Here is a 25,156-nt window from a genome sequence, read left to right as displayed (position 1 = left end):
AAGCTTAACTGAAGCAGAGCTTACTGACAGGAGGGAAAAAAGGCAATTGAGATGGGAGTTGGCTAAGCTGGAGCAGGAGAAAGAGGAGAGGAGGATGGTTCATGAGTTCAGGCAGGCCCTGTAAAGAGGGCCCTCTCCTGTAATAAATGGTGGCAGCGAATCCAAAGAAACAGCTAGGGAATCCAGACCCTATTTGCCAAAAGACCTTATTGCTAGCTTCAGTCAGGGAGATGACATAGCCAAGTGGTTGGCTGCCGATGAGGTCTCCTTAAGAGCCCATGGGGTGCAGGAGAAGCACTGGGGGGGTGGTTTGTATAAGTACATGCCTCCTACTGGTCGGGACACCTTGCTGGCCCTGGAACCAGGGTAGCAAACCAACTACCCCATCATGAAGCTAGCATTGGTAAGGAAGTTTGGGCTTACCCCAGAAAGGTATCGTCAGAAGTTCAGGGGGAGCCACAAGTTAAGCACTCAGAACTGGGTGGACTTCCTTGATTATGCTAGAAAGGCATTAGAGGGCTGGGTCAAGGGCAGCGAGGTGAAGGATTATGAGGGGTTGTATGATCTATTTTTGAAAGAGCACCTCCTTGAGAAATGTTTTCCCGAGCTGCGCCAACACCTGGTGGACAGCAAGCTGACCAATCCCCGGAAGCTTGCAGAGGAGGCGGACATCTGGGCAAGTACCCGGGTGTCCTCAAAGGGGACTGGAGGGGATTCCCAAAAGGCCGGACAGGGCGCCCCCCAGAAGAAGGAGGGGGGAGATAAAAAGAGGGAGTTCACTAAAGGTCCCCAAAACAATTTCCAAGGGAAGGGAACAGGTTTCACCCCTAGGGCAAACCCGCCCAGAAACCCTAATCCTGGCCAAAGCCAGCAGCCAAGGGTTCTCCACTGCTTTGAGTGTGGTGGTGTTGGACATTATAAGGGAGATGTCAGATGCCCAAAGAGACCACCCCCTCCCACCGGAGGAAAACCACCGGGAATAGCTAGTGTAGCGCTCGGGGAGGAGTTGCCCTTAGATAAGGGGGGTGAGTGGGCGGGTGTCACCTTAGTGTCCCTGGGAGAACTGGAGATGGTTCCTAAGATCCAGGTGCCCCCAAATACTGCAAAGTATGGGCAATGGGTCACCATCAATGGCCAGAGAGGGGAGGCTCTGAGAGATACAGGAGCCAGTATGACAATGGTGAGAAGTCAACTGGTGTCTCCAGAGCAGGTGGTTCCTAATGTACTCCACCCCGCCGCGATGGCTGACGGCAGAATGGGCCACTATCCAGTGGCTGAGGTTCCCTTTGAGTGGGAAGGGGTTGCAGGTTCACTTCGAGTTGCCGTAGGCCCTGCCGTGCCAGTTGATTGTCTGCTGGGGAATGACATGGAGCACAACACTTGGAGAGAGGTGGAATACCGGACGCACTCTGCGATGCTGGGTACACCTGACTGGGCCTGTGTGAGCACAAGGTCTGCGACTGCCCGGAGAGGGAGTTCGCCTGGGTTGGAGCCTGGAACAATGGCCCAACCCGCTGCCAAAAAGGGACAGACCCGGAGACAGGAAGAGCCTGCTTCGGCTTCCACACCCCATGTGACAGATCGGCCACCTGCGGTGGTGGACCAGGAGTCCGTGGAGGGGGAAGTAGACTCTCTGGAGGATTTACCCATCCCTGCTGAGTGGCATGTGGAGGGAGGACCTACCAGAGAGGAATTCTGTAAGGGGCAGAGGGAGTGCCCTACCCTTGAGGGACTGAGGCGTCAGGCTGAAGCCCAGGCAGCAGGTGATGCTACGGGACACCACCATATTTACTGGGAGGATGGACTCCTCTACAGTGAACCCAAGGTACCCTTACCTGGTTCATCAAGGGCCTTGGTAGTCCCGCAGCAATACCGAGCCTTTCTGCTGGAATTGGCTCATGCAATACCCTTGGCAGGACACTTAGGCCAAGACAGGACCTTTGCTCGGCTTGTCCTCCACTTTTACTGGCCTCAGATGAAAGTGGCGTCCAACACTTACTGTCGGACATGTGTATCCTGCCAGGCCAGTGGGAAAACAGGGGTAAAGCTGAAAGCTCCCCTGGAACCACTTCCAGTCGTTAGCACCCCCTTTGAAAGGGTGGGCATCGACATTGTAGGGCCATTGGATCCACCAACAGCAGCTGGTCACAGGTTTATCCTGGTTCTGGTGGATCATGCCACACGGTAGCCAGAGGCCATTCCTCTGAGGACTGTCACTGCACCTGTGGTGGCTAGGGCCCTGATGGGGATCTTTACCCGAGTGGGATTCCCCAAGGAAGTTGTGTCCGACAGAGGGACTAACTTTCTGTCAGCTTACATGCGGGCGATGTGGAAGGAGTGTGGAGTGACTTACCGGTTCACCACTCCTTATCACCCCCAGTCGAATGGACTGGTAGAGAGGTTCAATAAGACCCTGAAGGGCATGATAAGAAGTCTGCCTGAGAGCCTACGGAGGAAATGGGACGTCCTCCTGCCTTGTTTGCTGTTCTCCTACCGAGAAGTGCCGCAGAAGGGAGTGGGCTTCAGCCCTTTTGAACTGTTGTACGGGCACCCTGTGCGTGGACCTCTCAGCCTGGTGAAGGATGGATGGGAAAAGTCTCCCAGGAAGCCTCCTCAGGATGTGGTGAGCTACATGCTGGCCTTCAGGAGCCAGATGGCAAAGTTGTGGAAGCAAGCTTCTGATAACTTGGAGGCCAGCCAGGCAGTAATGAAGGAATGGTACGACCACAATGCTCACCCGGTGGAGTTGGAGCCTGGCCAGAAAGTGTGGGTGATGGAACCTGGAGAGCTAAGTGCCCTTCAAGATCGTTGGACAGGCCCATTTGAGGTGTTGGAAAAGAAGGGTGAGGCCACTTACTTGGTGGATCTTAAGACCCCGCGACAGCCCCTACGGGTGCTGCATGCCAATCGCCTCAAACCCCACCACGAGAGGCCAGAGGTCATCCTGATGATGGTGACTGATGGTGCCGAGGAAGCAGAAAGCGAGCTTCTCCCTGATCTCTTCTCGTCTCAAGAGAAGGATGGGTCGGTGGAGGGAGTGATTCTCTCCCCCTCCCTAACTCCTGAGCAGCGAGAGGATTGCCGCCAGGTATTGGAGCAGTACTCTTCGTTGTTCTCCCTTGTCCCGTGAAGAATTCACCTGTGTACCCATGGGGTGGACACAGGAGACAGCCCACCAGTGAAATCAAAGACCTACCGGCTGTCAGACAAGGTGAAGGCTAGCATCCATGGAGAGGTTGCCAAGATGCTAGAGCTAGGAGTGATAGAACCTTCCAACAGCCCTTGGTCCAGTCCGGTGGTGCTAGTGCCAAAAGCCGCTCCACCGGGCACCACGCCAGAACTGAGGTTCTGTGTGGATTACCGGGGTCTGAACTCAGTTACAAAGACTGATGCTCGTCCGATCCCTAGGGCGGATGAATTAATCGACCGGCTAGGAGCTGCCCAATATCTAAGTACCTTTGACCTCACTTCAGGGTACTGGCAGATCTCCTTGACAGATGGAGCAAAGGAAAGGTCAGCCTTCTCCACGCCTGAGGGACACTTCCAATTTTGTGTGATGCCCTTTGGGCTCAAAAATGCCCCTGCCACATTTCAGCGGCTGGTGAATCAGGTCCTCTCTGGAATGGAGAGTTTCTCTGCTGCCTACCTGGATGACATTGCTGTCTTCAGTAGCAGTTGGGAGGACCATTTGCAACATTTGCAAGCAGTTCTCCAGGCCCTGAAACAAGCTGGATTGACCATCAAAGCCAGCAAATGCCAGATTGGGCAAGGGTCGGTTGTGTACCTTGGACACTTGGTTGGTAGGGGGTCAGTGCAGCCCCTGCATGCAAAGATTGAGGCAATCATGGCCTGGGAACCCCCCAAGACACAGACTGAGGTCCGAGCTTTCCTGGGCCTCACAGGCTACTACCGTCGCTTTGTGAAGGGATATGGCACTATTGTAGCGCCCCTCACAGAGCTCACCTCAAAGAAACAACCTCGACGGGTAGTTTGGACGAAAGCTTGTCAGCAAGCTTTTGAGAAACTAAAGCAGGCAATGTGTGCAGCACCGGTCCTGAGGGCCCCAGACTTCTCCAAGGAGTTCATTGTCCAGACAGATGCATCAGAACATGGCATTGGGGCAGTGTTATCGCAACTAAATGAAGAGGGCCTGGATCAGCCTACGGAGGAGCTGGCCCGAGCAGGGAGGGAGAGCTGAGAGGCCCGGTAGCGGCCTGGGGGCATTGTGAAAACGGCCTTTTCCTTCCGCTCGAGCGCCACGCAGAGGAGCTGGCCCGAGTGGGGAGGGAGAGCAGAGGAGCCTCTCCCACACTCGGTTTCTTGGCCATATCGGCGGTGAATTTCCCCTTGCTTCTGGCGCAGGATGATCCCAGTATCGTGGTAAACACAAGTAAGGAGATAAACACGAGGGGGAAGTGACTTCTACAAGAGTAAAACTGGTGCCAGAGATTGAGGCCCAACAAGTGAATAAGCAGAGAATCTGTCCCCAGGAGTGCAGTGTCTATGAGAAATCCCTGACAGGGCTTTATTGAATGCTGATTTAATTGGTTATAACCAGTTCTTCTTTGACAAGCTAAGAAGGGGAGTTGTAGGGTTATCAATGTAATGGATATTGCATACCTGACTTAATATAAGTGCTGATCTTGCCTCTACTAAAGTAATGCTGTGATGAGAGTCGCTGAAGAGTGAAGCCGAGTACAGTAAAGGCATATCTGAGCTATAAGAGTAGAAGTGTTACCTGCCAGTTTTGGTTAAGAGGCATGACTAAATGTAATGTACTGTAAATGCTGGTTGATAAAATGCTTTAGTAGCTTAAAAGTACAGTTATTGCTTCCAAGACAAACCGAAATGCCTAAGTTGTAAATTTTGAAACCAAAGAGCAGAGATATTATTTTTATAAACCAGTACTTTATTTTTCCAACATTGGTGTAGTGTCCTTTTTATGTGTTATTGCGTGGAATTACTGCTGGGTGGTTTGCAACCTTCACACTTGTGCCTCTAGTATTGTGTCTTACCCTAGGCCAGGCTACCCTAGGTGACCTGACATCCCAGGTTCCAACAGGCGTCTTCTCCAATATCTATGGATATCCCATCACTGAAGATATTTTGAGGAATAAGGGACCATCTTTTAGGATCTCTTGCACTTCTTCTTTCTATCCTCCCCCCTAGTCTTGACAGTCTGGACATCCGTAAGGGACATACAGAAAACAGCAGTTACTTTTTTGTGATGTGGGAGTGAGGCACACCTATTCATTCATCCAATATCAGGAATCAGTGACATTGAACCTCATGGGAGTTCAATTTTTCAACGTCCCATTCCGAACACAGGCCACTGCACTGCTGCAATAGGGATTCAAGGAACCCTCCCTGTCTCAGAAATTTGGTATGAGAATAAGCTGCCAACTCACACAGCTCTTAATTGCAGGCCAATGCACAGCGTGTATGACAGCATATATGTGCCTGCTGAACTACCGTATTGATCACTGCAGGCCCATGAACTTTTAAAGAACAGTGAACCTGATATACTATTATACCATTAGCAAAAGAATGTTGCAAACTGCACACAGGCCTTATGAACTAATACTATTTTGAGAACCAACTTGTGTACGAATAAGTCTCTTAAAAAAATACTGAATCGCTGAGAGTTGGAGATAGGCCTGCATAATTAATATTCATTACACAGGTTGCGATTTCAGACCCTCGACAATTGGCTGCAATCACAGGGATTAGGGACGATGTCTGGCAAGGGACAGCAGACCAACATCCCTATGACTGGGTTGTAAAACTGAAAAACTGTTTTTTTCTCCAAAAAAAGCAGCACTTGTGCTTTAAGGGAACCAATGCTGCATTAAAAAAGGATTCTGTTTTGAAAGATTCAGGGGGGTGCAGGCAGTGATCCTCTAGACCACTGCCTACTCCCCTCCTGACTGACAACACAATTCCCAAAGAGGAAGGATCCTAATAGGACCCCTTCTCCTTTGCAAATTAGTTCCCATTCCAACTCAGAGGTCGGTAACTTAATGGTTTGCGACAGCAATAGCGGTTGCAAACCTGCTGACACAGTCCTTGCTGAAAACACCCCCTTCTAAAGTCAGCAATACGTACAAACTGAGATTGTGAGTCTATTGTCGGTTACTGGTCCTGCCCCTAAAATAAAGTGAGGGTCAAAGGGTCCACTTTTAAGAAGAAATAGCTACTGAACGATCATTGATAGATAATTAAAAAAAGGGTTTCAAGGTACAGAAGACATGCTATCCTGTGAGTTTCTTACTATGGTCATATTTTAAAATACGGACAGCTACACACGTTTCTTGAAGGATTAAATACTGTTAATTACGGAGCACATTACCGTAGCGTCCAGCTCTTCCTATGCGATGCATGTATGTTTCCCAGTCCTGGGGAACATCTAGATTAATGACCAAGTTCACTTTCTCTGCATCGATTCCTCGTGACGTCTGAAAGGTATAGAAAGAGTAGTTGATCCACTTTTCAAAGCTTCCAGAAAGGTGACAAATAATTAAAGAAAACATTCACTAAATGTTAGAAAAACAAAATATCAAAAAACAATATTAAAGCATTGAAAGTTAGCAGCAATAGATGATCAGTCTCAAGGATTTCACTTTAGATGACACATCGACTTGCTAAAAATAATGGTCCTCAGAGTGGAAAGGGGAACATTCAAAATGCTCTTCACAGGGGCGGGGGAGGGGCAAAGGAACAGCCAGCAACCTGTAAGAAATGATCAGAGAGCAGAAGAGGATTTCTGAGGAAAGGAATGCTGTACCGGTACTTTTGTTCTAGTCAGCTAAAGACATCCGAATAGCATTTTTAGATGAAAGTAACTTGAAGATACCAAGTACAAATAACTTTGTCATACAAGCCCAAAGTAGTTACTTCTTTGATTTTAAGAAGTTAGAGTAAAATGTACAACCATGCTCCTTCTCAGAATTTTTTTACTAGCTCAGACATATAAGTAACCCGGTAAACTATGATTTTTAACATTATGTCGATGGGTTTTTATCCCAGGTAAAACCTGGTGAAGAATCTCGGGTACCCTTAGGGCACCAGGGCCCTTATTACGAATCGGGGGCACTTTTCCTGTTTGCACCATGGCGCACCTTTAAATAGGTGCACCATGCGCAAACAAGGAAATTGTGCCGCCCGAACATTTGCTGCCCCGGGGGCAGCTTTTTTGAGTGAAATATGGAGTGGCTGCTTTAAAGCCGCTCCGTGTTTCACTGTGCAGGTGGATACTCGTTTGCACTGTAACGAGGGATTAGAGATCCCTTTGCAGGCGGCTGCAGTGAATGACTGCACCTGACTGCAAAAGGATGTTTGGGGGGTCCATGGGACCTCCTTTTCCCGCCTCCAGAGGGCTGCAAATAGGGTCCACTCTTTCAGTGCATCTCCTGACAGCTTCTTTGCCTTTCAGTCCATAATAAAGAACAGGCGCAGAAACAAAGATTCCCTTATTTGCATGGGGCCACGCCCCCATCCAAATAAAGAAATGCCCTCTTGAGATAGCAATGGCAAACATGTAGCTCCAGGGCCATCAGTATTATAGAAAGGGCCTTACAAGTGTCTGCGGCCTCTTCAGTAATACCAAAATGCCCTGGGTGTGTGCACAAAGTGGGTGCCCATGCCTGTTGGGCTCCTGAGGCATTTTCTTTAATATTGCCCCAGAAGTTATTATGTCACAGCTGTGCATGCCCCCTAACAGTTTCCAAGGATCTCCAAGATGAAAACCAGGTGGTGCAATCAGAGCGTGTAGCTGGTTAGTTCTAGCGGATTATCCATCTTCGGGGACACGTATGTACCGGTTACTTAAGCTAAGCTGGCTAGAGGGCATTTGTTGCTGCTCGCGAGTTGGCTTGCTTAACCATGATCAACTGTCCAGTGTAGATAGACATCTGACATCCCCTGTGGTATTAAAATGTGAAATGTATCATAAAATGTTATTGTCATCTTTTTCATGCCCACAGGAGAATGTACATAAGTTTCAGAGGTCTTAAAGAGGAGATTCAAACTTAAGAGGATGGTGGCAGAAACTTGCGCTCTGTAATCATTCTTCTTCTCGAGGTTCGCCTCCTGCCCCATTGGGGGCAAGGTCTTGGAGTGTTCCAGATGTACTCACAGTCGGGCATGGAGAAACCCCTTCACCACCTGGCTGGCCTGCCTGGAACAGCATGGAGTGGCATCTTTCATCCCGAGCGATGGGGCTAGGTGGGGGGAAATATACAACGTGGAAAGTACAATATAACCAGCACACTGTGTTTTCCGGAATAAATTAAGATTCCTAATTGAGGCTCCCTGAGTGAATGTGTCCAGGTGCCTTAAAAAGCGATTTGCAGAACAGTTCTGTAAATGACTGCTAAAAGCCTTAGGTTGGAAAAAACGAAGTGATTATCCCAGCATTATACAGATAATTTTATAGACTCAGGCTTCATAAAAAGTTTTTTTTTGACTCACCAAATCAGTTGAGATGAGGACCCGACAATGAAACTGTTTTAGTTTTGCCATTGCATCCAGCCTGTGGTCCTGGCTCATGCTCCCTGTTGAAAGAAACAGCAGTAATGACCGCAGTGAAGAATCGCTCTCTTGGCACAGGTCTTTAAAAACCTTTTTGCTTTGGAAACTGGCAGAATTTGCGTAGGAAATAAATATTTTTATAAATGATGCTAAAACTTACTTTAAGAAGACATGTAACAAACCGGTAATTGTAAACTTTATAAATCCAACATTATATTTGCTGGTAAAATGTAGGTATCTGATGCATACATAAGGTATTGCAAGCCGCTTTATTGCTGTTATTATCGGCAATCGGTATATTATGCTATATTAAGTGTAGGACTGTTACATAACAGTTTAATTTGCTAATATTTTACATTTCTAACGTGCACTGTAACCCGTCAAGACTATTTTGAGTAAGTACAACTATAAATGCAGGTTGTCATAACAAAAAGGTTATTGCAGCTGTAATATGTTATGTTTATTTGTTGAGAATACCAATACCAGTGGTTTCTTGGTTCTGCATAGCTTCATTAGGCGCAGCCCATGACAGCAAGTAGCAAGTAACATGGTTTCTGAGCCGAGTACCCAGGACAAGTGAGAAATCATGAGGCTGGGGAGGCAGAATTAAAATGGAATCTGTTCTTCTACTCTAGTGGCCAGTGTAGAGACTCCATCATCAGAGAGATGTGATTAGGCTTTCATAATAGCAGGAGAGCCCATGCTAGGCCCCTGTGGGAGCAGTATAACAACCTCAGAGTAGGGTGTAATTTACTATTCCAATAAGTAGGAACCCTTAGAAGTCTCATCTTTGGAGTACTGCAAGGATCTTCTTTCAACCTGACCCACTTCAAAGTCTACATGATCCATCTGGTCAACATTGTCCGCTCCAAGAGATAAATGTCCTTTTCTACACAAACAACATTCAACTCATACTCTCGCTCTCAGACAAGACTCCCATCACCAGAACAAATTTAGAGCCTACATGACCAAAGTCGCTGACTGGATGAAGAGAAACTGTCACAAACTTAACAACGGCAAAGGCAGAAGTTGTGATCTTGAATAAAACCTCACCAGAGGACTCCACCTGGTGGCATGCCATACTAGGACCGACACTGACCCCCAGCACTTACGCAAGAACCTTGGGATCATCAACATAAAACTTGACATGACCGCCAAAGACTACTGCATCACAGCCTCCTGCTTCCACACACTGAAGAGGTTGAGAAAATACTTCAAATGGCTCCCGAGCAGCATCAGCAAAAATGTCATGCATGCCCTCAGCACTAGCAAACTGGACTACGGGAACTCCCTTTGCTCTGGGGTAAAATATCATCTCACTAGGCGAGTACAAACATCCAGAACTCGGTAGCCCGAATCACACAAACTCCTATGTAGCACACCTATCACAACTCCTCAATGAGCTCCACTGGCTTCCTATTCACAAATATCCACAATTCAAACTCCTCACTCATACCTTGAAAGCACTACATAACTTTGGCCCAGCCTACTCCAATACTCACATACATTACATTATGTTACATTTCACAAATCATCAAGGCACTTCTGATTGGCTTGAGTCCTACTTGCACACATCCCACGCATAAGCAAAACCAGATACAGAGGTCGGGCCTTCTCCCACATCACTCCAAAAGTGTGGAGCGACTTACCGCTACACATCAGAGGCCCCTCCTCACTTCTTGAGTTCTGCAAGAACCTGAATACCTGGCTCTTTGAATAGCTCATCCCGCGCCCTCGGCAAGATTAGACTTTCACCTGCTCAGAGAAAGGTACACTCCCAGGTGCACTTTACAAATACACATAACACAAAACCAGGATCCAAATCACATACATAGAGCTCACTTTTCTGGTTTGTGCCACAGGGCATTTCAGCCGGGTGAGTGAGAATACAGAAAAAACTGTCCCGAGTTAGAGATTGCACAGGGTACAGCACATCAATACAACGAACCAGCAGTTTGAACCGTTGCTCCTGCTTTCAATAGAAACACATCCAGCACAATTTATCAGAGTTCCAGGGATCTCTCCGTAAAAGGGTGCAGTTTATGAGTGCTTCCACCTGTGTGAAGATGGCTGCGGGGTCCATGGGATTCATGTCCTGTGTCCCAAGGAGCTATTTTGCGTTGTACACCTCATAGTGTCTGACAAATCAGTGTCCCCGTCCCCTAGACAGCTTCTTTTCCCTGCACCCTCATCTGTAACAGTATCTGGGCATCAAAGCAAAGGGACTTCCACATTTGCATAGGGCCACAACCCCACACAATCAAGGGTACAAGCACTGGTGATCGCACAAGCACACATTTTGCAAAGTCACAGAAGCATCTTTGACCCCTTCTGCAATACCAAAGCGTTCAGGGGTACTAACAGCAAGTGTAAATACCCGCTGCGCACCTAGGACATCTATGTAATACAGCTCTAGGAATAATGCAAGCTATACTGCTGACAAGAGACTTCTTGTGAGACAAAGGTATTACCTCCTGTATGGTCTCATGCACAGGTGATAAATGTTGCACTTTCAGGGCTTCCCATGGAAATCCATATGAAGACTACAGTGCCTCCTCAAGGAAACTTGCTTCACACACAACCAGTTGTCTCTTACACATCCGATATACCAATAGCTTATTACCACTGCTAACTATGTAGATGAGGGGCATCCATCTTTGCATCAAGCAGGGTCTATTGGTCAGCCAGTGAATGGATGGGGGGTTGGGGGTGGAAAGAGACCCTTGTGGTGAACCAATAAAAATTGGCTTCACGCAATAAACCATGTCATTAAGGGAAAAATCCATAATTCTTACAACTTAAGATCTAGTGACCTTTCAAAAGGCCTTCAGTGAGTTCTCTACAACAAGTCGCAAATCCTAATTGGTCTTCTTCAAGCCATCATCATGCATAAATCCGAAGGGATCAGACTGATGAGTGACTCGAGATCTCACCCAATAGTTCATCAGGCTGGAACAAACTGGATTAGAATGTTTGAGGCTGTAGGACACTCAAGAAACTACACATCACACCCCTAACAGATAAACAGATTACCAGAGGTCATATGCTAGGCAGACTTAGGAACTAAGCCTGATATGTGGCCAGTGTCAATAGCCTGCACTGGCCACGAACTAAAGAAATGCGGCAGCAGGCATACGGTGCCGACATAGTACCCCATTTCTGGCTCTATCTGGTTGGCCATTAACTGTTCCATGGAATAAAATAGTAGCAGACTCTCCTAGGGTCAACCAACAGGATAATCTGAAGCCTGTCTCAACCTGGAGAGAAGGGGAATCCTACTGTTTCAGAGTAGGGTACCCCCAGGTGAGCAAATCCTGCTAGCGCAGTACTCTGCCCTCTGAATTTTCTCGCTCACTCAATACAACATTATCTGCCTCTAGATGGACTCAGCAGTGTCCTAGCACGAACGCACTCACTCACTCACTCCATCCATCCATCTATTCATTGGGGGCTAATAGAAGGCAAGCTGCAGAGTTCCAGAACAGGTGAATATGAAGAATGGATGTAAATTAGGGGTATCCAAAGTAGGTCCAGAATGGTTGTTTCCAAGACAGATTTTCTGTAACTACACATACCATACATTTAAATAAAGCAAATAAAAAAAAAAACGTGTTTACGTAGTAGGTGGTTATTATGAATATCTGGCTTGAATTAGACCGTCCGGTACCTACATTTAAAACCCCATCTATAGATGGCACAAAACTGCATAGACTGGTTTGGAAGATATGAACACCTCTGTGGTGAAGGCCGAATGTAAAAAGAGTTTTCTGCGTAGCCTGATAAGATTAAAACAGATGTGTAAACGGCATGGATCTGGGCGGTCAATGTCAGACTGTTTTCTATCAAGATATACAGGTTATTAACCGCTGTGGCTGTGTCAGGGCAATCACCCATGTATTCAGGAAGCTATTCTCAGACAATCGACTCTGTTTAGTTAAAGGGCCTTCTAATCGGATAAATCCAGTTAGCCAAATAGTTTCCAAGTTTCAAGAGCTCATACCACACAGAATTAGGACTAGTCAGTTCCTACGGAAGGAGAATCCAATAAGGCGCACATTATCATGTGGGTCTCTAGGTGTTAAAATATCAGAGATTTTTTGGAATCCAACTCAAGGGTATCCATTATATATTCAACTTGGAAGGGTGAAAGGATGAGGAGACCCGCTAGGATTGGAACCTGTGCCACGAGGTCAACACAGATTCCTGGAGAGGATGAATTAGTCCACTGAGTGACCAACTAGTTGTGATTGTCAATGACTGCTTTACAGTCATTTCTTAATATATATTTACATATATATATTTTTTTATAAAGATAAAAGTTTTTAGGTTTTGTCGAAGACAGTGCATGCCCATTGCTTACCACTGGTTGGCTTCATTGCTTCTAATTCATCAGCTTCCATAGGCTTCTTTCCTCTTCTTGTGTTTGCTCCTCCCCTGGATTATGGATGGATTACTTTGTTCCTTGCTCTTTCAGGCCCTAGTTTTTTCTTTTCATTTAGGCACTCTACAAAAGTGCACTGATTCTTCAGCTACTTCCTATGTGTACTTCACCTCCCTCAGTGTTCCTCCCCAGTCCCTCGTGCCCACCCTTCCTCCTTCATGTGCTTGCCTCAGCCTCACCCACCAAAACCCTCAGGTGTTCGTTTGCTTCCCCGGTTCTTTCTGCCTGCCCCCTGTTGTCCTTCTTGCCCCCTGTTGTCCTGCTTGCCCCCAGCCCCTCCAGGCCACCCTCCCTCAGTGTATTCCTCAATCCCATCCAGTATCCATGTTAAAAGCCCAATGCAGTCCTGTCGACCCTCATGACTCCCGACCCTAGATGTTCGAGCTGTCGCGTTCGGAATCTGGAGACCCAGGTGCTAACTGTCTTGGTGCTAGACTCAACATTGTCTGATTTTTGGCAAATCATTCATTCTCCCTGTGCCGAAATGAGACTAAAATGTATTTATGTTATCTCCACTTGAAGTACGCAATCTTGTAGAGCATTTACCAATGCCTCCCATAGTGTACAGCACTCCGTTACTTCATAGCTAGCTTTGTGCTGTATAAATACCAGGACCTATATACATACTCACCTGCTTCCACTTTTGCCCAGGAGCACTGAAAGCACCACAAACTCACAGCTTTTGCAGTTTGTGCCGACTGGGCTCAAGGGGATTTCCGGCCACAGCGCAGATAGTGTGCTAGTTTTAGCGCTGGACAACCTGCCCATGACCATGGATGCAGGAGACACATCCTCTATTACCCTACTTCAGCAGCTGCAGACCAGGCTGTTTACAGCTTAGTCTAATTTAATCAGTGTAGCCGATGATTTGCAGTCTATCCTCAGTGCCAGATACCTTACAAGGGCACTGCTCACACTTCATAAAGCGCTCATTAATCCATTCAAATTTTAAGCTTCAAACTAGTGTAAAGAGTATCTTTTTATTTTGATTTAGTATTTTTACAGGTGTAGAAATAAGAGATTTTCTATGTAGCATGAACATAAGAACGTGCTCATTTTTACACAAGCAGTTACACGTTTGTGGTAAAAACGTGTGGAAAACCACCTATTGTAATTGTAGAGATATTTTACAGTGGCTTCAGACACACTGTGGACAAACACTGTGGAACAATATCAGATAGGATGAAAAATAATTGAAATAGGTAGAAAAGGGATACCTGTTAAAATTAGCCTTAGGCGAGGAAGCTGATTTCTCAGCAATAGGAGGACTACGGCTTAGGGATCACATGTCACTCAACCTGGTGGCATTTGGCTTATGTACTTAGTGCCTTCTGAAAGACATGATAGGTTTTAACCGCATGCGTGCGGGCGGAATTCCGCTCGCACGCTGAGATTTTGTAAAGCGCATGTTACGTGACGAGCTGGGCTCGTCATGAGCGTGCGAGGAGGCTACCTCATGACGAGCCCAGCTCGTCATGAGCGTGGAAGGGGTTAATGAAAACATTTGGAACGTACACTTACTTAAAAGTTGTGCATGTAAACCAATGATTGTTAGGGCTATCCTGAATAAGGAAAGTGAAACATGAATAAATAAATCGAAAAAATATGGCGGTTTTACTTGGTTTCACGCTGTGCCTAAGGTTGGATATTGTAGCTCTAAACCAATTGAAATAATACTATGCAGTGCCGGGACCTTCGAAGCAAGAGAAAAAACAACATTGATTTATCAAGTTGCTCTCTATCAACTAATTCAGTGAACAACACAAATTGATGGGGATTTTGGAGGGAAAAGGAGAAAAGAAGTAGGCTCCACACCTTTGTGCAACGATACAGGAAAATGCATTTCTTTCTGGGAGCCGCCATCGCTGGAACTGGTTCATTTCAATTTATTTTACAAATTGTTCACAGGGGAAATAGGATATCACCTCAGCATGGACATCAAGTAAGTGTGAATTACTTCTTGGAAGCTGCAATTGTTTAATTGTCTTCGATCGGCCTTCACACGATTAGCAGTTAAATTCAGCTCCATAATCACCCAATTGAAGACATTTTCCAATGTCCTACTATTCTACTGAACTCAGAAAAACGCAGATAAACTGAGAACATTTGGGTTAAGCTAGTAGTGTTTGTACACTTTCAACACACACTATGCAGTAACATAATTTACACACAGTGCATATTTGATTGTGAAGCCAATTTCCTGCACATGAACAATCCAGCAATAGTCCGGGACTGAAAAAGGTAGGAAAAAAATAACCAACGTATTTAGCCTTATTGAATTTAATATGAAAATATAGCTTAAAAAAAAACCTAAAAACAAATCTTTCTCTTGGTAAATCGTTCATTTCGGAATCACAAAGCCAGTCGACAGGAGTTACTGCCAACTTGTGTATTTAGGCCATAGTTCTTCAAGTCCTAAAACTTTTTTTAAAAACTTTTATTTATAGTTTGTCAACAGATACAGGCAACAATAACAGTCTTCGCACACCAGGGGTAAAGAGAAGGCAAGCAATATCATTAGAACTGCAAACTATCTTCATGCATCATATACATCATCCTGAGGGTGTTGCCAGCTTAACAAAGCGTATAACATTTGTGTGTCCATGTGGTGAGCAAAGGCCGCGTGGAAGGAGATGGGTCGTGAGGGAGAGGAGATCTCTCTGGCCATCAGTTAGAGAGTGCACTCGGAATTTTGATAGCACGTTCACATCTTATGAGGGTGTTCTTCAGGCGCCTACTGGCAAGTATTGGTAGGGGCCGCCACCTGGTCACGCGGCAGAGCAGCAAGATAGCTCCACAACGGTTCTCAAATGTTCTTTGGCCGCGACTGCGCAGATATAAGCTCCCAGAATTCCGCCAGCTGGTTATGACAGAAAGCAGCGTTTTTAAGCCAGTCATAGACCTGTGGGCAAGTCCCAAGTTTTAGCTACATTAGAATCACTGAAGGAAAGTCAATGCCTTTTCTTCATCTCACTGCCACTGTCCTGCACGGATGGATTCTCTCAAGGGCCAGCTCATCTAGCCAGTTACTTAGGGAAACAGGAACCAAAGAAAACCTGAAGAATCTAATGTGACCCACTGCCAGATACCCAAAAGAACCAATGCCAAGGTAAAACAGCAGCAAAATGTCACTTCACATAGAGAAGCAAATATTCCATCTGCACAGTGTGTCTCTCTTGTCTATTTAATTTGTGTTTTAAGATTCATCTGAAGAAAGAGGGACAGGAGTTCATAAGTAAATCTGATGATTTTTGCAGATTGTCACATGATCCCTTTATTTAAAATGGTCCTGGTCTTTGAGAGCCTGTGTTACAAATGTCTAAACAAGCTTTACTACTCATTAGACATGCTCCAGGAGAACTGCAGCCACCCAGGAAACAATCTAAAGGATTCTCCCCACAACCTCAGCCATCCCACGCCATTAAGCTGGGCCACCATAAGAAACTGCACCCACTAACTAGAAGACCTGGCTGCAAATACACAGTAGAGTACAGACCACAATAAGAAGGGCTAACACCGAACTGACACCCCAAATGCACAACATTCAATTCAGAAAGTAGACCACTGTCTAAGAGTGGTGCAGCCCACAAGGGGAATAGATTTGTTTTTACAGTTATTTCAGTGTTAATGGAGAATCCAAGATCAATGCTCTAATATTCAATGATTTTTTTAACATGAAAATAAAATAAGCATAGGAAACAATTTAATAAGCTCGTCCTTGTGTTTAATTTCACATTTTCTAAAGATACACTTCTGACTGCTGGTGGTTGTGACAAACCGAAAGCTAAAGAGGCCATTCATAAGTAATTTTTGGCTTTTTCTTAAATTGGTCATGTCTGGAGGATCAACCTTAGTAGCTCTTTTGCTCCAGTATATTGCAGAGATAACCCCGATCAATATCTTCATCCACGCCTCTTAATTTCTCTCATGAGGAGTGCTGCTCGATTAAAGACTTGGTTAATTCTTAAATGAAAATGGTAAATGGTTCAAAGCTGGAGAGATGTAATGAGTTGTTACGATTACTCTTTTTGGTAAATTTTGAAGTCTTCAATGCACCTGATGTTAATTCTTAAGGAACATTAAAAATCATCTGCAGTAATGTCACTGATAGCCTAATAATTTAAATGACAATCTGGCATGAAGAGGACGCCAGTGCAGATACTTCCGGACAGATTTCCCATTTCCCTTCTTCCCTATTTAGGGAAGATTTTGGAAAGCTATGTCACCTCCTGCCTGTCCTCACGTCGAGGAACACTGCCTCTTGGCCTCCCATCAGGCGGGCTTTCGCCCGGGCCACTCCACAGAGACTGTCGTCACTGCTGTTTTGGATGAGCTTAAGGGAAAAGCGGACTCTAATCTTCCCCAAGCGTTGGTGCTCCTCGACCTGTCGGCTGCGTTTGACACGGTCGACAATGCCATTCTTCTCGACCGTGTCAGCGCAGCCGGCATTAGGGGTGTGGCACTCTCTTGGCTGGCGTCCTTTCTTCAAGGTAGGACCCAGGCAGTCCATCTTGCAGGATTCTCCGCTCCCCCCGCCCTCTTGTGTGTGGGGTCCCCCAAGGTTCCTCTCTCTCCCCTCTTCTCTTCAATCTGTATATCTACCCTCTCATTCTTTCTCTCCGTGAGCTGGGGGTCTCCGTGTATAACTACGCGGATGACCTCCAGCTCATCTTTGACCTTTCCACTTCTGACTCTCCTCTTTTTCTTAGTTCTACCCTAGTCTTTATCTCGGATTGGATGACCACGAATCACCTTAAGTTGAATCCGGACAAAACGGAGCTTGTCCTCACGGGTGGTCCCACTAATCCCTGGTCCCCGACTCATTGGCCCCTTTCCTTTGGCCCTCCCCCCCTACCAGTTCCCTCTGTCCGTACCCTGGGCATCAAGGTTAGCAATTACCTTTCCATGCATGCCCAAGTCAGCTCTGTTGTTTCTCTCCCTCCGCCTCATCCGAAAAATTTCCCGTTTTTTTTCTTTGAATGCCCTCAAATCCATCATTATGGCCTTCATCACCTCCCGCCTTGATTACGGGAATGGCCTCTATGTCGGCATTCCGGCCTTTGAAACACGACGGTTACAGGCCATTCAAAACCAGGCAGCCCGTCTCATTTTTCATCTTCCCAAATTCTCTCACATCACGCCTATTCTCAAGTCCCTCCACTGGCTCCCGGTGCACTTCAGATCTTTTTTTAAATTGGCCGGCTTAGCCTTCCTGGCCTACACCCACTCTGCTCCCCTTTTTGTTTCTTTAATCATTCCCTATACTCCGGCTCGCACCCTCCGTTCTTCATCTCTTCTTCTTCTCCAAGTTCCCCGCTACCGTAAATCCCGAATTGGCGGCACCCGCTTCTCGGTTTTGGCCCCCCAGTTCTGGAATAGACTTCCGTTGTCCATCCGCTCTATCCCTACTTATTCCTCCTTTCGGAAAGCTCTAAAAACCTTTCTTTTCTCCCAGGCCTTCCCCGGTTAGCCCCCCTGGTTGCTTTGTAGAATCCGGTCCCACCCTCAGCGCCAGGAAGCCGCTTGGCCGCAGTGCGCTTTAGCAAGTTTCTTTTTCATTCATTCATTCATTCATTCATTCATTCATTCATTCATTCACAGATGTAGCACTTAAAAAGCCTACAGCCAAAGTGACAACAAACGCTCCCTGAGCTAAATCACTTAAAAACGGTAAAAAGGGACGATTTAATGGCCAAACAAGCAACACTGCAATAGTCAAGAAGCATGTTAATGAGAGTTGATATTGTAGAAAGAAGACAATCAGAAAAGGCAGGAAGTTAAGCTTTCTTGTTTATTGAAAGGAGCAGGAGGAAACAGTTGCTGAGGCCTGAGCTGACGTTTGAAGCAAAGGCTGCCATCACTGCCTCTATCTTATCGGTCTATGGTTTAAGCATGAGTTTCCATTTCCACTCTGCAACCCCCAAGTCTACACTCCCCACAGTGGCTTACTGTTTGAAGGTGGTTTATTAGTAAGTGTAGGTAGGTACCTACCTCTAGGAAGAAGGCCACAACAAAATGTAAGGTCCAGTCAAGGTCTCAATAAATGATTACCTTTGCTCAACCCTTGGTAGCTGGCTGCGAGCAGGCAGGCTTAACTTGGGAGACAGGTGTATAAAGCATAAAACAAAAAAAAACAATATATATATATATATATATATATATATATAATAAGTAGGACAGAACACAATAAAAAACTAATACCAATTTATGAAAATATGAAATATTTTGATTATTAAAATGACACAAAACTACAGAAATCTATTGTAGGGAACCAACGATTTGAATTTTTAAAGATTAAAAGTAAAACTAGCGCTACGAAGCAAATAGAGCTCAAAGGGTTGAAAAAGATTGTGCTGGACCAGGACAAAGTCAATAGTCCACACAGCCCGCGATGTACCACTTTGACACTTCCAGAAGTGTTTCTTGCTGCAGGTAAATTGGTCCACATCACCAGCAAGGGCTCAGAAGCTCTGGTTTGCCTCTCAGGGTCTGGGACTTCAACTCCCACAATGCACCTGGTCAATCCAGTAAAATCCAGGTGAAGCTTGTCAGTTGGAGTTATCCGCATTGTTGTTGTTGCAGGTAGCACTTCCAACACTTTTCTACCTGTTGCTGATCAGGGAGCCCACTCCTTAGCCTTTAAGAAAGGCAAAGTCCTTTTGTTGTGAAGCCTTGTGAGCGCACCAGGTGCAGTCCTTAAGAGTGCAATCCTCTGGTGTGCAGTCAAAGGGTCCAGCAGGGCATTCATTCTTCAGATGTTTCTTTTGGGTCTTTGAGGGTCCACAACACCAATACAAGGTTCCAGAATCCGAGTTGCTCCTTGGGAAGTTGGGAGTACAAGACTCACAATGTACCTGGCAAAATCCTTAAGAGTTCACCGAACGCTGTCTAGCTGGGTTCTTCTTGGTGGAGATGATGCAGGTGGAGCTCTTTTAACCTGTTGCTTTCAGGGAATCCACTCCTTCAACTTTCGGAGCAAGGCAAAGTCCTTTTTGGGCTGAAGACCAAAGCGTGCAGCAGGTGCAGTCCTTACGAGTGCAGTCCTCTCTTGTGCAGTCCAAAGGTCCAGCAACCCAGTCTTTCTTCCTTGTAGATTCAAGGCAGGGATCTCAGTTGCTGGGCAGCTCTCCCATATTTATTTGTGCTTCTGAGGTGACAAGGAGGGGGGAATACCAATGAGCTGCAGTGTGCCACCCTCAGGTATGACAACTTCCTCCAAAGTGTGGCATATTCTTGCCCCAGAAAGCATGATTCTGTAAAATCCAAAATGGAGAAACTATCTCCTGGAGGTTAAGATCTGGCTAAGCCAAGCCACTGGCATGGCTAACTTTCCCCAACACTCCCTTTGTAGCCCCTCTGCTAATTCAATTATCGGGGCTCCTCTCTGGCTGGGGGTGGAAGAAGTGAGGTTAAGCCTGTATCCTGTCCTAACTGCCATTTCCTCTTTGAAGACCAGTTTGGCTACTCCACCCCTATCCTGCCGTTTGCTCTGCTTCTGCAGATCTCCTCCCAGCAGATGCCTTTTGTCTCTATGCAGGCCACTTCACACATCAGTGCAGTTTGGCTCAGCCTGTCTAAACGCTATCCAATAAGGAGAGAATGCTGTAAAGGCTGGGGTTTGGCCCATGAGAAAAGCAAGTTCTATAACTTCTTTTCTGGGATAGTTATAATAACTGTAACCTTTGCAAGTTGTTAGAATTATTCTATCATTTTAATACTTTAAAGTATATTTTGAGCATAATCCTGTCAATAGCTCTACTTTATTGAAGTATTCCCATGTTAACCTATGTAGAAAATGTGCTACAATGGGAAATCTCCAAATTGACAGTTTTCCCCCTCACCAGGTCATATAAAACATCTTTTAAAATGTCCCTGCTTATTTTTACATGGCATCCTACCCTGGGGGCACCTAGGGCAGACCTTAGAGGTGACTTGTATGTAAAAAATAAGGTTGTTTAAGACTTTGGAACTAACTTGATTTCCAAAGTATTTGTATATAATTTTATTTTAAAAGCAGCCTGCAAATTAGGGCTGCCTTTAAAATGACAGAAGGCAACACAGCAGTGCCCACTTAAGTTTATGAAATCTTCTGGGCCTCTAAACCGAATTGCCCTCCCGTATACTAGGGATTTACAGCTAGGTTGTCAGTACCAAAAGTAATTGCACCCAATTACCATGGACTCTTCAGAGCACAAGCCCTGGGTCTGGTTAGCAGAGCCCAGGGCACATTCAGAGTAACAAAACACAGCATCCAATAGTCAAAAGGGGCGGGGCAAGGGGGTGTAGGGGGCACAGCAAAAATCCCAGGTTTTTCACACTTACCACTATCTTAACAGCTGTTGTGTCGAAAGATAATTTGTATATTATTTTCACAGGTGCCTAGTTGGAAGTCATGGGAGGAAATAAGGGCCATGTAAACCTGACTTACTGATTAAAGAGAAATGGAAAAACTGTAGCTGTCTACATAACACTGGAGGAAGAACAGGATTTATTTATGCGTTTTTATACAGAGCAAACTTTACCCGAAGGCGTCACAACCTTTTACAATAGAACCAATTACATTACATAATGACTTAAGAGTACATGGATTACATGTAAGATACAGGAGTCTAAACACAAAAGGAAATCATTACAATGGTGTTTAAGAAAAAAATGTGCAATTTAAACTAAGAGTGTAGATATAATTTGCCAGTATTGGCAGGAAGTGAGCGCAAAGAATATAGACATAATATAATGATATTATATAACATAATATTATGGACTCGGCTGGAAGGTTATATCGAAGATAAGTCCAAAGAACATCCAAGGGCTACAGCAGCTAGTCCTGTCTCTACGGTTGCACTACATAAGGGGGGAGTAATGTATTCCAAGTGTCCCAGGCGGGACAACCTTCCCGGTTGTACCCCGGCACTGCACCAGGGAGGCGCAGCAGTCTGATCTCTTCACCGTGGGCCGGTTCAGCACTGAAGTCTGGGGGTAGCCGAATCACAGAGGGGCGCAGCACTGGTCTCCTCACCTCCAATATGGCTACCATTCTCTCACCATTCCCTGCACTGGCAGCTTGCGGCATCCCGGAGACTGGAGAGTCAGCAGCAGCCCACCCCTACAGTTGGTCCTGGCACAAGTTCATCCCCTTCCTGTTGGGCTGTGACTAGTCTCTCAACCTGGGGGTGGAGGGGATGATCACATGTGCACAGCCATCTAAAAAGTAGTTCTCTTACAGGTTGTCCAATGTACGGTTTTCATTTGGGCTATTTATATTTAAAAGAACTGCCTATGCAAATGTCCCACTCTCCTGAAATGCTTAATAAGCCCACAGGCCTATAGCCTTAGGGTGCACAGCAGCTCTACTTATGAGCTTCTCAGGCCACACAGGTAAGTGAGAGAGCACAACATTCTTTACAGTCAGACTTTGCTTCTTTATTTTTATTTTTTTGCTGTTTTGTCAAAACTATTAGTTCCATCCAGCCTCCCCTTTAATGACCTCACTGTAGTACCTGTAGGAGTGACAGATTTATATTTTCTATGCTGGGGACTTCACTCTGCACATGTGCAGGAGACCGGAAGTAGTGTGAGCTTACTCTGCCTGGAGCCGGCCGACCCGAGGTACCCACTCCTCCACCCAGGTGACTGCCCAGCCTTAATTTTACTGCCATAGGTCTTCCATATCTCTGCTCACCCATACCTGCAGGGGGAAGTGTATGTTAAATTGCAGAGTAGCGGGCGTTAAAGGGAAGATGATCAATATGATGCAATTAAAGGTAATCCCCGATTCAAATTAATTCACGCAGGATATGCGGTAGGTTAATGTCTGGCTCCCTCACATACACGGTCACATCGTCGGTGTACATGCAGACGTGAAATGTAGCCCACGGCACTGCAGTGCTGGTGGAGCTGAGCCAACAGGGACTCCACAACAGCTGCAAATAATATCGAGGACAGCGGGCAGCCTTGTTGCGTGCACCAATTGATGGGGAAGGCAGCTGAGACCACATCATTTACACTGAGATATTGGTTGATTTGGTGTATAGTAGTGTGATCCAAAGGAGGAACCCTCCACTGAGGCCTACTCCTCATAGAAGCGAGAAGAAGTAGGGTCACTCAAGAGAGTCAAAGGCATTGGTTGAGTCCAGGAAGGCAGCGACAGTTTGCAGTTCGGGTGTCAGGGAATGCATCATAATGAACAAGGTCTGCAAGTTGTGTACAGTAGATCTGCCCAGCACAAAGCCAGATTGATTTGGCCGGACAATTCTGGGGAGGAGAGACAGCAGTCTGTCTGCAATGAGGTGCACTAGAATTTTGTTGTCAACATTGATCTTGGACAGTGGTTGGTATGAGTTGCATGAAGTGGCTGTTTTTTTAGGCTAGAGTAAGATCACTACGAGCACCTCATGTATTGACTGGGGCAATTCACCAGTGCTCAGAGCCTCAGGGAACACATTCCTGAGGTGTGGGCCAGAATTTCATGTTATTTTTTATAAATTTGGACTGTCAGTCCATGTAGGCCGGGAGCCTTTCCGCTAGGCATGCTGCAGATGGCCTGTAAAATATCTTCTTCTTCAAAGAGTACGTCAAAGTACGGTCTATGCCAGAGCTATCCAAACGTAAGTGGACAACAAATATGGCTGTGTCTTTTCCATCATGTATCATCTGTGACATGGAGGACCTCAGATCTTCAGGGACTGCCAGCAAAAACCATCTTGTAGGAAACATCCTAAAGCACATGGGTGTAACAACCAAACAGGCAGGCTGCACTGACAAAACACAATTCCAGGCTGGGTGAAAAAGATGCATTTGCCAAAGGCATCACTCCTCTTATATTTCCTATGTGGAGGAGTGGTGTTGAATGAATTGGGATTCATTATACAGGTTGAAGCTTGCACAACAAGTCTCTCTGAAGTGGGCTTCTTGGTAAGAGAATCAAAGTCATCAGGTGCCAATCTGTGACATCTGGCCACCTAACATGCGGGCAAAACCATGGCTTTGGCCAGTTAGCACTTTGAGTATCTGTAAAAGCATCAATGAACGGAAGCAAGGGCTCAGATGTTGCTTGCTGCAGGAATATATATAGGAATCATTTGTTTTTTGTCTCAGTGGAGGGCAGCAGTAGCTCTATCACTTCAGCTGCCCTCCGAACCACCACTGCAAATGAGGCACTCTACTCCGATGGTGGCCATTTGGAGAGTCAAGCTTTGCCTCAAGGGAGGTGTCAAGCCCACTGGCATTTTGTAAACCAAAGGAATAATCCTATAGCAAATTAATGAGGTGGAGCAAGTCACCCCCTTTATTATAATCTTATCAACATCCTAAGCATTAGAATCGGAACCAAAAGGAGAATGGAACCTTTTCTGGTAGCTATGAGGAGGGTGACTCAGACTGGTTGTATTACGATTGGTTACTTTTTAGTAATTTTGGATTGAGATATTGGTTGAGTTCAGGTGGACGTTGGTTCAGGATCTGAAGTAGGCATTGGTCATCTTTCACCGGTGCCAGGGGGGAGTGCAGAGACTGGGCAGGATTCACCGTGGATCAAGGGGCCAGTGTGAAAGTCTGCATCAGAGTCTATACAGACCTGGTAGAGGGTCTTAATGGGACAGATAGTGGCAGGGGAGTGTAACCCGATGGCATTCTGACTGGAGGCTTTTGCGGTTCCTTAGGGCCAAAGGTGCACCAGAGGGAGCCGCAAGTACACTGAATAGTGGCAGCATCTCCTCTTTGAAGGCCTCAATGGGTTGACAATGGCTAGGGAAATTCTGAGCATGTTCGGATCAGCTGAAGAAGCAGTTCAGTGACCAGAAACATCAACGAAACATGACTCGTATCTTGATGCCCTCAAACCTTCCCTTTGGAGTCAAAGTGGTGGGATGGGTTTGAGCTTCTCTTTTTTTTTTTTACTTGATTTTGAACTCAGACTTACTAGAATACCTTGAGTGGGAAGTGGAATCGCTGGAGACCAGGACTGCAACCTGGAGCAGTACCCAGGCGAAGACTACTGCTTCTTGTGTGCAGCAACAAACAAAGCTGCCTCCTGATTGAATAGCTATCTGATGCACACAAGTGCACTAACACATGGCTTAGAGTCGTGTTCCGAGCCCAGACACCAAAGATGCACTTTGTGTGGATCCGTGACAGACATCTGCTTTGTGGATTCGCAGCATGGTTTGCATAGTCATTTTTGGTGGGAAA

General features: G+C 46.0%; 1 protein-coding gene across 3 annotated transcripts in view; it reads right to left on the bottom strand.

The window, feature by feature from the left end:
• The window catches only part of DDX20 (DEAD-box helicase 20), a 290,477-nt gene that overhangs the window by 48,792 nt on the left and 216,529 nt on the right, over nt 1–25,156 (bottom strand). For all 3 annotated transcript variants that reach the window (XM_078644460.1, XM_078644461.1, XM_078644462.1), the window contains exons 8-9: nt 8,470–8,552; nt 6,350–6,455 (exon numbers count right to left, since the gene is read on the bottom strand). In XM_078644460.1, the coding sequence (XP_078500586.1) occupies nt 6,350–6,455; nt 8,470–8,552 (189 nt within the window). The remainder of the gene's footprint in view (nt 1–6,349; nt 6,456–8,469; nt 8,553–25,156) is intronic.

Source organism: Lissotriton helveticus, chromosome 5_1, assembly GCF_964261635.1.
Source record: "Lissotriton helveticus chromosome 5_1, aLisHel1.1, whole genome shotgun sequence".
In the NCBI taxonomy this organism is placed as follows: domain Eukaryota; kingdom Metazoa; phylum Chordata; class Amphibia; order Caudata; family Salamandridae; genus Lissotriton; species Lissotriton helveticus.
This window is presented reverse-complemented; position numbering and strand designations above follow the sequence as displayed.